The sequence below is a fragment of the Guyanagaster necrorhizus genome, assembly GCF_019112545.1.
Source record: "Guyanagaster necrorhizus MCA 3950 unplaced genomic scaffold BT62scaffold_50, whole genome shotgun sequence".
NCBI classification, from domain to species: Eukaryota; Fungi; Basidiomycota; class Agaricomycetes; order Agaricales; family Physalacriaceae; genus Guyanagaster; species Guyanagaster necrorhizus.
The window spans coordinates 7,304-21,356 of NW_025064929.1; the positions used below are offsets into that span (position 1 = coordinate 7,304).

At 47.7% G+C, this 14,053-nt stretch overlaps 8 protein-coding genes across 8 annotated transcripts in view; 5 read left to right on the plus strand and 3 right to left on the minus strand.

Annotated features, from left to right (window-relative positions):
* Positions 1-955: 955 nt before the first annotated feature.
* On the minus strand, positions 956-1,850 carry BT62DRAFT_1080865 (uncharacterized protein; the record flags this gene model as incomplete). Its single annotated transcript, XM_043179613.1, has 5 exons — positions 1,810-1,850; positions 1,697-1,745; positions 1,458-1,637; positions 1,083-1,225; positions 956-1,021 (listed from the first exon to the last, which is right to left on the minus strand). Exons 3-5 carry the CDS (start codon positions 1,519-1,521, stop codon positions 956-958), a joined length of 273 nt encoding a protein of 90 aa, XP_043033858.1. The 5' UTR covers positions 1,522-1,637; positions 1,697-1,745; positions 1,810-1,850.
* A 2,620-nt stretch (positions 1,851-4,470) lies between these two features.
* Positions 4,471-5,105, plus strand: BT62DRAFT_1012714 (uncharacterized protein; the record flags this gene model as incomplete). The annotated part of the gene is made up of 5 exons (XM_043177964.1): positions 4,471-4,595; positions 4,647-4,725; positions 4,778-4,788; positions 4,827-4,897; positions 4,945-5,105. 5 exons carry the CDS (start codon positions 4,471-4,473, stop codon positions 5,103-5,105), a joined length of 447 nt encoding a protein of 148 aa, XP_043033859.1.
* Positions 5,106-5,692: 587 nt separating this feature from the next.
* Positions 5,693-6,944, plus strand: BT62DRAFT_938035 (NAD(P)-binding protein). Its single transcript, XM_043187450.1, has 6 exons — positions 5,693-5,799; positions 5,853-6,033; positions 6,081-6,284; positions 6,345-6,376; positions 6,433-6,767; positions 6,841-6,944. The coding sequence occupies exons 1-6, from the start codon at positions 5,736-5,738 to the stop codon at positions 6,916-6,918; spliced, it is 894 nt and encodes a 297-aa protein (XP_043033860.1). The 5' UTR covers positions 5,693-5,735; the 3' UTR covers positions 6,919-6,944.
* A 1,124-nt stretch (positions 6,945-8,068) lies between these two features.
* BT62DRAFT_1012716 (uncharacterized protein) lies at positions 8,069-9,776 on the minus strand (the record flags this gene model as incomplete). Its single annotated transcript, XM_043177965.1, has 8 exons — positions 8,069-8,303; positions 8,359-8,532; positions 8,609-8,695; positions 8,801-8,868; positions 8,897-9,131; positions 9,171-9,226; positions 9,280-9,331; positions 9,700-9,776. 8 exons carry the CDS (start codon positions 9,774-9,776, stop codon positions 8,069-8,071), a joined length of 984 nt encoding a protein of 327 aa, XP_043033861.1.
* A 204-nt stretch (positions 9,777-9,980) lies between these two features.
* Positions 9,981-10,876, plus strand: BT62DRAFT_1012717 (uncharacterized protein; the record flags this gene model as incomplete). Its single annotated transcript, XM_043177966.1, has 3 exons — positions 9,981-10,121; positions 10,559-10,601; positions 10,656-10,876. The coding sequence occupies 3 exons, from the start codon at positions 9,981-9,983 to the stop codon at positions 10,874-10,876; spliced, it is 405 nt and encodes a 134-aa protein (XP_043033862.1).
* Positions 10,877-11,572: 696 nt separating this feature from the next.
* Positions 11,573-12,640, plus strand: BT62DRAFT_623774 (uncharacterized protein). The gene is made up of 2 exons (XM_043181653.1): positions 11,573-12,239; positions 12,292-12,640. Exons 1-2 carry the CDS (start codon positions 11,729-11,731, stop codon positions 12,489-12,491), a joined length of 711 nt encoding a protein of 236 aa, XP_043033863.1. The 5' UTR covers positions 11,573-11,728; the 3' UTR covers positions 12,492-12,640.
* Positions 12,641-13,487, plus strand: BT62DRAFT_623775 (uncharacterized protein). Its single transcript, XM_043181654.1, has 2 exons — positions 12,641-13,345; positions 13,397-13,487. The coding sequence occupies exon 1, from the start codon at positions 12,790-12,792 to the stop codon at positions 13,306-13,308; it is 519 nt and encodes a 172-aa protein (XP_043033864.1). The 5' UTR covers positions 12,641-12,789; the 3' UTR covers positions 13,309-13,345; positions 13,397-13,487.
* Positions 13,488-13,775: 288 nt separating this feature from the next.
* Positions 13,776-14,053, minus strand: part of BT62DRAFT_938040 (uncharacterized protein) — a gene marked incomplete at its 3' end in the record, with an annotated part of 855 nt that continues 577 nt past the window's right edge. The window contains exon 4 of the mRNA XM_043187451.1: positions 13,776-13,957. Coding sequence (XP_043033865.1) covers positions 13,776-13,957 — 182 coding nt within the window. The remainder of the gene's footprint in view (positions 13,958-14,053) is intronic.

A 14,053-nucleotide genomic window follows, 5' to 3' on the forward strand; every position in this document is an offset into this window, starting at 1 on the left:
CTTTTTTCACTAGGGCTAATAAAAGTTCACTATTAGAATCTTACTTGCCTTATCAAAGAACACAATTTTCTTTTCTCACACATAAAGCAATCTGTTTCTTCACTTGCACATAGAGCTTCATCTTTCTTCACTCACCTATAGAGCAATCATTTTTTTCACTCATCTACAGAGCCATCTCAGATCTTTGCTCTCCCATAGAGCAACAGCATAATAGCTCACCACTAGAACTAAGACTATATTACCTCAACTAGGTTAATAGCTAATTACTTCATGCTGCACCTAGGCAGTCCCATTCCTTATTCTATCTCATATTGCCTTTTCCTTTCCTACTGGGAGAAGATAGCAAAGTACTCCTGTAGATTCTGCACTACTAGTATTGACCTACTTGAAGTTTTCTTCACCACTCTCATAGAACACATTAGTCACTGCATGGAGGTGCATGTAGACTGACATACCAACATTTTGTGGATACCACCAAACTTGCTGAGCACAGACAAGTCAAACACCCACATAAAAAAATACAGAGCAGTAGCTGCCAGTGAACCCACCTACTCAAGCCAGGCCATGAAATCACCAAGGGATCCAAGGACATTTTGGGTCCTTCACTGGCACCACTCACTCCACCTGATGACATATTCTCTCTCTGACTGCCAACCAGCAGGCTCCCACTTCCTTCCCCAGCTCCTCCACCACAAACATTGACACTGCCTACACCACTCCAGGTTCAACATGCTCTAAAGGTGAACTGGAATGCTCACATGATCCTTCTCATCCCTGCCTGCAGTGGTATCATGCTGGACAACAACCCCAAGCTCATCCCTCACTCCACAAGACAGCACATGGCACCTGCAAGATCAATCATATTTAACAGCTCCCATCACTGGTGCTGAGTCCATCTACCATTGGTAGCAGTTCTTCCACCAACAGCTGGTTTGCTCTGCCACCCCCCCCCACCTTACAGACTCATTACTCCCTCATACCAGCTCCCTTCTCCTTCTTCCAGTGCCGCTTCATCGTCTACCTATCAATACGTAGCATCTACACCCATACACCTTGATCCTGGGAGCTAGAACATTGCATACATCCATTTTGACTTCATCGGGACAACATCGCAGTGTGAGAGTCTCTCTGATGGTACGGCCGACTCTGGTTTGTCTCCAAGAGGAGGAGGAAGGGTCGAGGTGGTGAAGGGCTCGCTTGAGTGCCACCCGGAAGTTGGTCTTTACTGCGAACTTACGGCTCGTACTTTCTTTTTGATGCTAAGTTGTGTTTTCTTCCTATTCACCTCACTATCTCAATGTTACCACTAGATGGACTATTTAGCTTGCTATAGTTATCTTCGTTTGCTGTCTTTACGCTTCTACTGTCCTAAAATATACTCTTTATCGTGCTTTCTGACATTCATATGTATTCTGATTCCCCTTCCTAGTTGAATGCCAGTTCTCGTCGCTACTCACGCAGATAAATACACTTGTAGATCCCGATCACGGTGACTATGCTGACGTGGAATGGCGAATCCATTACACGCAAGCATAGTAAACGTGAACGAGTCTGATTTTGCCGAAAGAGAAAGATTAATACCTGCAGTAGAATATCAGGAACTTCGTGAATAATAAAAGAGCAAACGGTTTCTTTCCCTTGCGGAATCATACACAATGTCAGTCCAGTACGAGTAAGTCAAGGTACGCGCACATACCGAACGAACAAGGTACCAAGAGATCGCCAACCACGAAGGCACTACAAATCTGAATAGGAAGATTTTCGATCAACGGCCGGTCGATCTGCATTGAAAGTACAACATATACGCACATAGATAGCATACTCGGCGACGGAGGATAGACAAGTCACACCACGACAGGTCATGCTAGACAAACTGGAGGCAAGATGAGCTAAAATATAGATGGCCCGTAGAGATAAATACATTGACAGGAATATGCGAAGCCTAGAAATGGACCGCCGTCGGCGTGATAAGAGAGCAAAGGAACACATTGTACGAACCCTAGTTTATACCAAGATCCTAAGTTCGTTTATGAAGCACATTCACATACGTCGAGGACTTGATCGGGACCCTTCGAGTGGCTTCATTGATAATGTAGTCAGTGATAGACGGCAATTACCACTACAATGGATGAGATATCTCCAAGACACGATCTGTCGTTCACCGTGTATTCAGATGGAGAAGGACTCGCGTAGTCGCCCAGAGGTGCTCTTCCTTAGTGATAAGCTATCTGAACGTCGAGTAAGTAGTATTCGGCCAGATACATTGTGAATGGCAGACATACCTTTCGGCCCCACCCACCATATCATTAGGAGTATTCTTCGAATCCAAGGTAAACAGGCTATCCCGAATCTTGAGCAACAGACAAAGAAAATGGGGACGGCTCGGCAAATCGACATGGGGATAAGAGGCACAGGGATTTTCAAATTCACAGATTTCCTTTTCTGCTACTACCATCATCCTTGGACCAAAATGCCGTACTCTCGATGGGATACCCTGGCGAGCGTGACCTTGCGAATTATCAGCTTCCTCCTCAATAAATAACGCAGCAAATTCAATCTAAAATCCGCTGGTCAAGAAGATAGTTGATGACCAGTGTTATCGTTGAGAATTCAAGAGAGCAAACCGGCGGGCTACAGGTATTTCGCTGGGCCTCTTATTGTGCATGCCATTCATTGCTCACCATATATGACGATGTACTGTCAATTCGGTAGAACCTCTCCATCCGACAATGTTATCAGGCTTGCAGCGCTCTACCAGAAGGCCTTGATAATCCTGTTAAATAAACAGTCCTTAGGCTCACGAGTGTGTCCGTTTATGTTTCTTATTTCTTTCCTCAAGTTTACTGGTGCGCAGCTAGTACATTTATTCGAAATCCGAGCACGTCCGACCTGTCTTCAGCGTCAGCAAGGGGCGAGGAGTCGACGCGTTATCCGAAAACGACAGTAAGACTTTCCAAGTCCAACCAAGCAATGGCCCTTCCTTCCCCTACCACCATCACTATGCAAACTACCCGCCTTTCACAATGGTTTCCATCCTAGAGATAAGCCTCGCCCCCCGTCGCGCCTTCACCGCTCTGTATCCGAAACAAAAGATGAAAGCCAGGACATCTCCTGATAGAGAGGGCCAAATCTCTAGCCTGACGGACAAGACCAGTAAGCAGCAGTATCGTTTTTATGCATTCAAATCCTCACCTCTTTAGTAGCTGCACAGAAAAATTGCCCTTACAAAGCGAAGAAGGGATTCGTCGCTGGTATGCAAGCCGGTCTCTCTGAAAGGCGTTTTGAACCAACAGTGGTATTTATAATCAGAAGGCCGAGCACCTTCCTTGGCGACTTCTTGTGTACAGAACCAGGAAGTTCAGACAACGCGTCGGTCTCTTTTCCTCCTCTGTAGAGTATTTCTTTGATGTCCTCTACTTCGCTACACTACCTCAATCGTCCACATGGGATTGTAACTGTACAAGATGTGCGTTCTCGACTTTTCTTTTCTTTCTCTTGTCTGATGCTCGGACAGATCATTCTATACGCATACATGTCTATCCCTTCCTCTTTAATGCTATTATTACCAAACTCAAACATGCTGCGCTGTCTTGTCTGCTGCCGTTGGTTCATCGACACTCAATTATCTATGCAGGTGGTCGGTGTGAGAGACAGAGATCTGACCTTTTCTGCGCGGAAAAGGTGTGTCCGCTATCCATTTCATGATTGAAGAATCAGCAATCTTTGCATATTGTTCGGATGGCGTTGTCCTTCTCAGCTCAACGATGACAAACCCCTATGCATCTCAAGAACAAGTTACCAGGTACGATCAATACGACGACAGTTTTGACGTCCATTGGGTCGACGGGAGTAAAACTGCGCTTCACGACCTCCAGGCATACTCCCTGTCAACTTTACAGGTCACCCGAACACAGGCGTGCGTGGCGTTGGATAGACGGGTGGCTTGCCAGCGCACTTTTTTTCATACTGTCACGACTTGCACCCGCTGGACATGATCCCTACTCTGGAACTACACTTTGCGTTCTATCATGCTTTTATGAACATGTACGAGAAGCAGAAAGTTGGTGTCAAGGTGTCGGAGCCGACGAAGAGCCGATTCTTCACAATCAGCGAGTAGTCTCTTCGTTCATATGCGCGCGAGCCTTCATGTTTTCTTTTTTTCGCAGCTGGGAAAGGGAAGAAAATTGGAAGCTCTGATTCAGTGGGAAGAAGGAAACGATTATGCCAGTATATTTCAAGAATTCTTTGACTCACCTGTCTCCTGCTTCTGGTAGTGAGCTGTTTAGCTTGTGGTACACCGGTCTTTCACTCACTCCCGTCTCTTCCAGCCGGGGCTATGTTTTTATCATGAGGTGCGTCGACGTCGTCTGTTCTTCTTTTACCTTGACTAAAACCATGGTTAGGTCTTTATGTTTACGAATAAACATGTCTATTAGAGCACCCGTATGATATCCGGCGGGTGTGCCATCCATGTATACACAAGCAGAGCTGGTTAGTCGTGAGGAAAGTACGAGAAATGCCGAGCCGGCCTTGCCTTCTTACCACCACTGTCGCGTTCGAATCGGAGTCTACGCTCAAGCTCTACGGTGTTATATGTGATTGATGTGAATGTCTGGTCTTTGCAAAGCTGATTCGTGATATGAAAGACAGAGTCCTGAGAAATTTCGGCTGAGGAATCGGTACCGGCACATGGGGTCTTCTGTCCAGCAGCGCGCGCTAGAAGATGTATGTTTTGCAGCTTGTCGTACCTTTGGCTTGAGGTTGATAACACGCGCAGATTTCTGATCTGTATCTGCACAAATTCCCCTATATCACATATTGACCAGTGTTGATACCCGCTTTGTCTTACCCTCTTCTCACTGCATCGAGAAACAGCCCTTGGCACGTACTGATAGAGGTGGGTGATTAACCGAACCTCCCCACTGTCCTGACTCAGGTGTTCAGGAAAAGTCGACGGTGTTTTTAATCCGTTGTTCTTGGAAGTGGTCCTGTACATGTCAGCGACGCACCGGAAGCTGCTGCTACTTTGGTATAGCTTCTGTCTAGCTGGCGTATGTGTTGATGTTGCATTAGACGGTGACCCACCTTCTGCGCCACTGCCGTAATCCTCGTATGTGCGTAGTACTCAATTTTTTACTGCTTACCAACTGGAAATGCATCAAAGCTCCCTGAATGATTCTTTGCATGCCGCACACGGCCATCCCAAACTCATGATCACTCAATGTTTACGCGATTTAGCCGGTGCTCCGGTATTATCGTTGTTTGCTTAGCGAGCATGGTTTCTTTCTTCAGTACATGTACCCGACTCATGGATCTCACTGCCAAAAAAAAGGACACCGAACGGTGGTATGTAATCGTTTCCCTATATTTCTGGCCATGCGACTAACGATCTGCTTTCTATGTTACTGTAGTCAGCTGGAAGACTTGTTTTACTAAGCACCTTAACGCCGCTTTCTTGACATTATAAATATCTGCGTTTGCGTATGCTATCGGCATGAATGCAGTGGCAAAGCCCCCGAGTCGGTTCTGATGACTACATCATATATAAAGCTCCGAAGCACAGGCCACGCCCCTCACTATCCCTCGCAATGGCTCCAAGAACTCATGAACAATTAGTCGCAGACCAGACCAGACCGATGCCCGCCGTCGTCACCGCCGACTTAAGCGGGAAGACACTAGTATTGATTGGTGCCAACACCGGTCTGGGATTCGAAGCTGCGAAGCATTTCGCTAGGATGAACCCTGCACGGCTGGTGTTGACTGCGAGAGATGAAGCGAGGGGGAAGCAGGCTCTGGCCCGTATGTTTATTCCTATTATGAGATCTACGAGTGGCTGATACTGGTCATTACAGAGATCCAGGAGGACACTGGCTACACCAAGGCGGAGCTGTGGATTATTGATCTCGCGAATTTCGGCAGCGTCGTAGCGTTTGCTGATAGGGCGGAGCGTGAATTGGACCGATTGGATATCCTTGTGGAGAATGCTGGCATTGCAACGCGGAACTATGAACAAGTGGATGGTTGGGAGAAAACGTACGCGGTTCTTCTTGGAGGACGGTGAAAGCTCATCACCATCTCAGCCTGCATACGAATAACCTTGGTCCCGGACTGCTCGCTATTCGCATGATCCCCAAGATGCACGAAACGGCGCGCAAGCATTCGGTCAGCCCGAGACTGGTAGTCGTAGCGAGCGACACGCATTATTGGACGACGATTGAAAAGGCCGTCATCGCTTCCCCTGGCATCCTCGCGAAGTTGTCTGACAAGGAGTATTGCACAGAAGAGTACGTCCAAATCCCATATGATCCCGAGTCCTACGGTACTTCCACTGACCTGTGAATAAGGGTAATGAAGCACCGGTATCATGATACGAAATGTGCGTGATACATTGATTCCTGTTCACATAGACGAGCCTCATACTGCGGCTGGCAGTGTTCAACGTTCTTTTTGCCCGAGCCCTGCAACTCCACGTCCCATCTTCCCCAGCGATCACCGTCAACTCTGTTAACCCCGGACTCTGTTTCTCGGGCCTCATGTCCAAGTCGGGCATCCCTCCTGACTCTGAGGAGGGGAAGGCTCTACGAAAGATGCAAGAGGAGCTGGCGTTCACTACGGAAGAGGGGAGCCGGCAGCTGGTGTACGCTGCCGTGGGGTCTCTGGGCAACGAGGAGAAGCTTCGGGGGAAGTATATCCAGATGTCTGAGGTCGTGGAAGAGAGTGATTTTGTAATCAGCGAGGATGGGAAGGTGGTGCAGGATAAGGTTTGGGTGAGTGGGATTCTTTGCTGGGCAATTTGTCAGTGTGGGGTTAGGCTAACGGTTGATTTTTGTATGTGTTTAGGAGGAGATGCTGGAGATTTTGGGTCGAGTGGATCCGAAGGTCTCGGAGGTTGCCGAAGTGTATCTAACGAAGGCTTGATGAACATACAGATGAATGACGACAGGCTGATTTGCCATTATCTTCTTGGTCTTTTTCTATAAAAGAAAATGAGTCGGTGCTAGTTTGGTGGCATAAGTGTAACCCATTCATTATCATGTGTCGCACGTTTTCCCAAGAATACTCCTCCACTGTCTGCCGGTGGGAGCCTGCCCAACAAGGGGGTCAAAATCAAGAGGCAGATGCTTCTGCTGATTAGGGGTGAGTGACCTTGAGACGGATGACAGGAAAATTGGAACGGCTGCTACACAGGTAGGTAGTATTGGCCGGTGGTGAAAAGGTCGAAGTTGATGGTGGCGGTGGGAGGCGGAGTGCATATATATCCGTCGCATCATAATCTCGCTTATCCCCTTCTCTAAGTCCTCTTCCAGCTGGAAATAATGTTCTTATCATAAAGTGCGTCGACTCCGTCTGTTCTCCTTTGTCCTTGACTAAAACCACAGATAGGTCTTAATGTTTACGAATAAACATGTTATATCCGTTGTGTGTGCCATTCACATATGTGTGAAGGACGAATGTACGAACTGCCCTTACCACTATCAAGCTCCACGGTATTATGTTCTGTGTGGTGAGTGTGAGTGTCTGGTCTCGGGCGAGGATGACTTTTAGCCGAGGAATCTACTGGCGCACGCACGCTGGGCTCCGCGAAAGATGTATGGGTTTGTACCTCGTCATATTTTTTGGCTCAGGATTGATCACACGCGCTCGCAGAATAGCTGGGATGTTCGCTCTGTTACTACACTAAGAAACAGTTCTTGACTCATACTGGTAAAGGTGAGTGACTAGCGGAACCTGATCCATCAAATCTGGGATATGACGATGTTCCCGGCTACAGCATATCAGCTACCAACAGGTTCATGCCTCTTCCACAAAGCAATGAGAGATCCATATTCAGACTGGATGCTCGTACTACGATGACAGGACCCTCGCCTTATTGTCGTCTTATCATCTGGAGAGCGAGGCACTGATTCCCTTGTGGATATTGCCGCATGAGGGTGAGACGTCGATTGAACTGCTGCTTGATTCGGGGTTTCGAGCGCCGTCTGCTCCATTCTGTGATAGTGTGTTGGCTCTGGGGAGCGGGAGGGGACTGATGCACATTGCTTCATGGTGTTCTTGTTTCTCTCGATGGTCAGACTGTTCGCTTTCCAGAATCTGACAGCTTCACGAGGATGCCAGGCGAAGTGATGACGTCCTTTTCTATCTTTGTCCGATAATGCGTGTCGCTCACGACGATGACCACTCTCGGGTGGGCTGAATACCTGCGAACCGTCTCGAGCATCTTAGGGATCATGCGAATGGCGAGTAAGCCAGGTCCGAGGTTGTTCGTATGCAAACTGAGGATGATGATGATAAGCCTTTTCGTCCTCCGGAAGATGACACGGCACATACGTTCGCTCCTAACCCTCCGCTTCTTCGTACTCATAAGTCATCATGCCAGCATTCTCCATGAGGATATTCAATCGGTCTAGTTCACGCTCGGCCTTATCAGCGAACGCGATGACGCTGCTGAAATTCACGAGATCGATGATCCAATCTCTGCCTTTGTGTAGCCAGTGTCCTCCTGGATTGCTGAGAATACCAGGATGAGTCGGGCTTGTAAATGTGATAAGCGAATGAAACCTACAGGCTAGAGCCTTCTTCCCCTTTGCTTCATTCTCTTGCAGTCAACACCAGCCGCGCAGGGTTCATCCTAGCGAAATGCTTCGCAGCCTCGAATCCCAGACCGGTGTTGGCGCCAATCAGGACGAGTGTCTTTCTGCGGTGACGACGGCACGGGTCTAGTCTCGTCTGCGACCCATTGTTCAAGGATCACTCAGGGAGCTGGGAGTTGGCCAACAGTGATAGACAGAATACTACGCACATGCCGGAAATGAGGATTACGGCAGTGCCGTAGAAGGTGGGGTCTAATGCAACTTCAGCACTCGCCAGCTGGACAGAGGTTAGACCATGACAACACCTCCCGGTGCGGAGCTGATATGTACGGGACCACTTCCAAGAGGAGCTCGTCAACCTTTCCCGAATACCTGAGACGTTCCCCCCAGGACATCCTTGCTGCAGCAGGATGCAGTAGGAGGATGGAGACAGGCTCGCCGTACTTGTAACGAGATGGATCCCGCTGGTTGTTTGAGGACCCTGGGTCCTTCTTGGTGAAGAACGAGTCAAGGACACATGTAACGATTGAGATATGGTCGCTAAAACTTGCCTACTCAGCCTGAATTCATATTAATGACTCGGCCAAGAGGGAGGTGAAATCGGCGCGGGGTGAGAAAAAGCCGCCCAATTTTCCCTAGCATCCGAAACGTTCCCGTTCGTCAATGTTGATGATATACCAGGATTTACCCAAGCTTTTGTAAGGCAGAGAATGTTAATGAACGAAGCGGAAAGTTCGCCACTGAAAGGAAGAAAAAGAGGCGGTCAAATTTTTGAAATCGTTTCTATCACGACTCACGGTCTCGTGATCTCGGTATATTTAAACGACACCGTGTCTTTGGGTCCCCGGTCGTGTAATTACACACCAAAATCAGGACCATTGGCAGAATATTGTTGTAATGAGGTTTCTGGCCTATCAAAGAAGATATATGCTCCTTCTCCAGCAAATGAATGTGTTGAGATTTGGACTGTATCCAGAGTACATGCTTGTAAGACCTTTAGTCTTTGGGTTACAAACTCCTGAAGAGTTCCCCATTGACTTCTCATATTTATACTAGACTACTCCTTTTCTAGTGGTTTCTACCTATTTCCCTTGGATTCCTTCCTTACTCAGCATGCCGGAATGCCGGATTGCTCGAACTCTCTCGCAGATTCCAACAGAATGAAGCCGCTGCTGAGTGTGTCATCGTGGCAAGAGGTGGATTGATTATATAAGCCAATGATCTTTGCATCAACTTTCACCCCGCAACTGCTGCATCTCGACGGCTCGAATTTCCTGTGGCTTTAGACAGATGGGTCTATGGAGGATATTACGACCTGTTTCATTTACCTTTGTACTGAGCGCGCGTCGTTTGCTTCCGGCCCACAATTTTTGCAGTCACGCATTTCAAATGTCTGTGCTCATCAACGAGGAGATCGAATTCACTGCCGAATTTTTTGACGAAGATTATCATCAAGTTTTGAACAATTGCCAGCGGGAAAGAGAGGAACTATTACTCGATGTCGAAACGAACCTAACGAAGATGGAGCGGGTACTCTTTTGCGATCTATACGTACTTACTTGAGCTCTTTCTCCAGTTCATAAGGCGAATCCCTGGATGCTGAATCAACCTTCTCGACAACATCCCAGCTAACTATCATCTCCTCACTGCTAGAATTTGCCTGAGTAGCGTGTATATTGTGCGAAGAGGGTCGTCATGAAATTAGTTCTTCACAGGCGTGGCGCTAAGTGTGAGTACTTAAGGTTGTTCACAGGTCCGGCTTCTTTTCCCTTCAACCCCCACTCGTTATGTCGCGGTCTATTTTAGTCCTTCACTGGTACATGTGTATTTCGCTGCGCTTCCTTAGGCCCATTTGGCTAACAACTCTGTGGAAAGGATACGCCTAAAATGCAACCATCTTCAGCAAACGCGTTAGTTTCTTAATATCAGATCTGAGAGAAATCGCTGTTAACATCGTGATTCTTTAGCTCGGATCTCTTCGAAAAGAGTGTGGCAAGGATATAGAATTAGGTTCGTCTGTATAGCCATAAATTTTCTAGGCTCACCCATGAAGTATTATTCTAGTTTTCGTCGACGCTCCCCATATCATCCAACCGACTGATATACGTGCCAACGCGTCACAAACTGAGCTTGGAGCCTTTAGTCCCACTGATGACCAGCCTAGAAGGTGGTATAATGTGTATCGTGACCTCACTAGAGCTATCGGACTGGAAGAATCTCTGAGCATCACGAGAGACACTTCGATGCTCAGAGATATTCTCAAGCCGAGGACGTTTGATGTATGAGGGCGCCCCGAGCAGCTGCTTCTCTACCGACGGTAAAATTCATGACCAAGGCGCTAAGGATCTGAATAGAAAATTGCAAGGACAACGGGACGACAAAGGCAAGGCAAGCGGGAATGTCGAAACCAGACTTTACGAGCACACTTTGAATAGCACAGAAAGCGGCACAAAGGATAATTATGATAGAGAGTGTAGCTCTGCATAGATAGCCAAGTCCCGGCAGTGCGAAGTGCCTTGGCATAGCCATGATTGACTGTATAGACCTTGCCCAGCATTTGTTCGAATTTATACTCAGTGGAGGTGTAATTGTTGACTCCGACGCCGTGGGTTTCCTCAGGGCTTCTAGGTACTTATGATTAAATTGGGCACTTGGTGCAGTGGTGGTGCTTCACATGCGTGAGGTCGTGGGCTCAAATCCCACTGTGTCCACTGGGGTTGCGGACAGAAATTTTTTCATGTATGTATTTTTGAAACTGCCGAGTTACACAGTGATTTTTATATTTTGAAGAACTAGGGATTCTTTACATGGTGTTTTCATATAGTTGTGGGGCTGGCATCACTTCAACAGTACAGTATGTAAGTTATAGTAAATTAAATTCTCTTTGGTTGTACGGCCTGTCGGACTAATCTACCATATCAAAACGCTTCCGAGCGCATCAGCCCGATATTCCGCGTCTGAGGAAAGACGATTACGCACCTTCCATGATCAGATGACATGATGTAGAGTAATTGTTCCTGAAATCTGGCCAGATTTCTTGAGATAAATGCCATCTAACGCCATCCATTTTGCGATATCTATTCTTTGTGGCACTTTCGTACTCTCTATCTACCCTCCCAAAGGGTAGGCCAGTTACCATGAAATTATCTCTGTCCGAGCAGCTACCTTCTCGATGCATGACGAATCATGTATCGATATATTGCCAAGGTGACGGCCATAACATTAGAAGCGTCAGGAGCCTGCACAACGCGTGGAACTCTCTGAAGTGGCTCGTGGATAGAGTCATTGACGAGACTGTACAGTCAGACCCCGTGGTACGGTACATCGGACCGAACATGCCACTACCACCATTTCCCTTTGAAAACTTGGAATTGGAACATACCCTCGAATCCTCACCTGTTCACCCACTTTCCTCCCCATTAACCGTCTCATTATCTTTGCGAACCTCTATGAATACCGACCGTCTAAGTAATGATATACCTCTACGACGATGGGCTCGCGTTCGAAACAGTGACGAATCTCCGACCAAGGGCATCTGTGGTTCAGCGAAACGATATATCCGCTGCGTAGTCAGTAGCGAGGAGACGCCTGCGTTGAAACGGAGTGTTTTCTTGGGTTGTTGTCTACCGAAGATTGGTTACTTCCTAGGTGAGCCTGCTTTATTTTTATTCTATGCGTCGTGTTTATATGCTCTTTTTAGTCCTACCGCAGTACTGGCTCACGTGGACATTTGAAATATCCATCCTTCTCCCTTCAATAGCCAGTCGATTGACAATAACAACCGTGAAGTCACCACCGCTCAAATTTGCAATTGCTCAACTTCAGAAACCGTCTCCGCCCACCACGAAGTTTTATCGAGGTGCCGAATCCACTAGAGCGCGCTGGCGTCAAGACCTGTAGCCAATGAACGAGTGTGCGCAATAATCAAACCCTTCCTCACCTCGGCGGTCTGGCTGAGAATAAGTTTCCCGTTTCGCAAAGTACGGTCATAGTAGCGTTAAAGACAGGAAGTTGCGTCTTTGCTGGCACGAGCCAATGGGACAACGGTAAGCAAAGTCATTAATAATAAACTCATCGTTTTCCGTTGATTCTAACCATTGTCTTTGTTTGGTCTTACGTTTGAAAACCCCTTAAATAAGGGGTGGAATTTCCGTATAAAAGGCTGAAGCTCAAGGCAGTCGCATCAGAAAATCACCTCATGGATTTTCCTCGCAGGTCGTCCCGCCTTAGGTGGCCAGTGGATTTTCGTCAGCCTCCGCCTCAGAGCATCCCTCGAAAGCGAAAACAAAAACCACGGCCACCATCCCCCGTTCCCCCTTGTTCACCAGCCCCAGAGGCATCCACCACCAGTAACTCGGAAACCATACCGCCCATCGATCCCTTCACATATGAACACGACCTGCGTTCCTCGTCGCTCCCACCCGAGATGTTCACGTACGCGCCCAGCTGTGCGTCTTCTGACACTGGCACACGAGAAAATACACCGTTTCCCCATTCGTTCTCGAGGGAGTCGACGCCTTGTGATCGGGAACCTGGACCTGCCGTGGTCAAGAAGGAGAGTACACCTATCGCTCTCAGGGAGGCATCCCCCAAGCTAGAGGATGGTGAGATAGTGGTGCCGACTTCTAGTGGCAATAAGGATAGCACACCGACCCAGCATGCGCCCCAGGAGACTCCGGAGCTGAAGACGTTTGAAGAGAGATTCCTTGGACTCTAGTCTGAGGGGATATCGATTGCTGGGTTTTCTGATTCAGGTATGTTCCATTCCAGCGTTCTTCGTATCATATTCAGATACTCCGGTCTAGGTTGATATATCTGTCATTGGTTCTGCATGTTAAACCTGTATGTTCTACTGCGATAGATGAATCAAAAGGCGATCGCCATGTTGAAATATTGAAATTTGGCACCTGAGCCAGTCGGGATGTGACACATTCAACTTTTTCAGATTATGGACTTTTGTCTGGTTATTGACTCAGTCATTCTTGTTTCATGTTGACATGGAATTGGGGTGCCGCGCGCCTTACTAGCCATGATGAAACCCTTGATAATATCTTTGCGTGAGTGATTCCTTAACTTCCTCAAACTTTTCCCTGACGCTCATCATTCCGCAAGCACGATTCAGAAGGCAAAATTAGATTTACGTTGGTATTCCTCATTCCAACACGTCGCCTGTCACTCTCGCGTCTATGGCGTCCCCCAACGCACCAACGTTCGAAGAAGTAGCCGCTGCAACTGCCTACTTTGTCTCCCAGCCTGACCCAACACTCGAGGCTCGTACTTGGGTTGGGATTGCTCTTGCACGTCGTAGAAAAAGAAATATCCTTGCTGATCGCTGAAAGCCAAGATGGCGAGCAAGAGAAGGGACACTTATGCATGGAGGACGTGTGACGTAAAATGATTCAAGCAGCCCGCCTAGATCAGCACTCAGCATTGGTCAACGAATGCGAATGCAGCTCACGTTT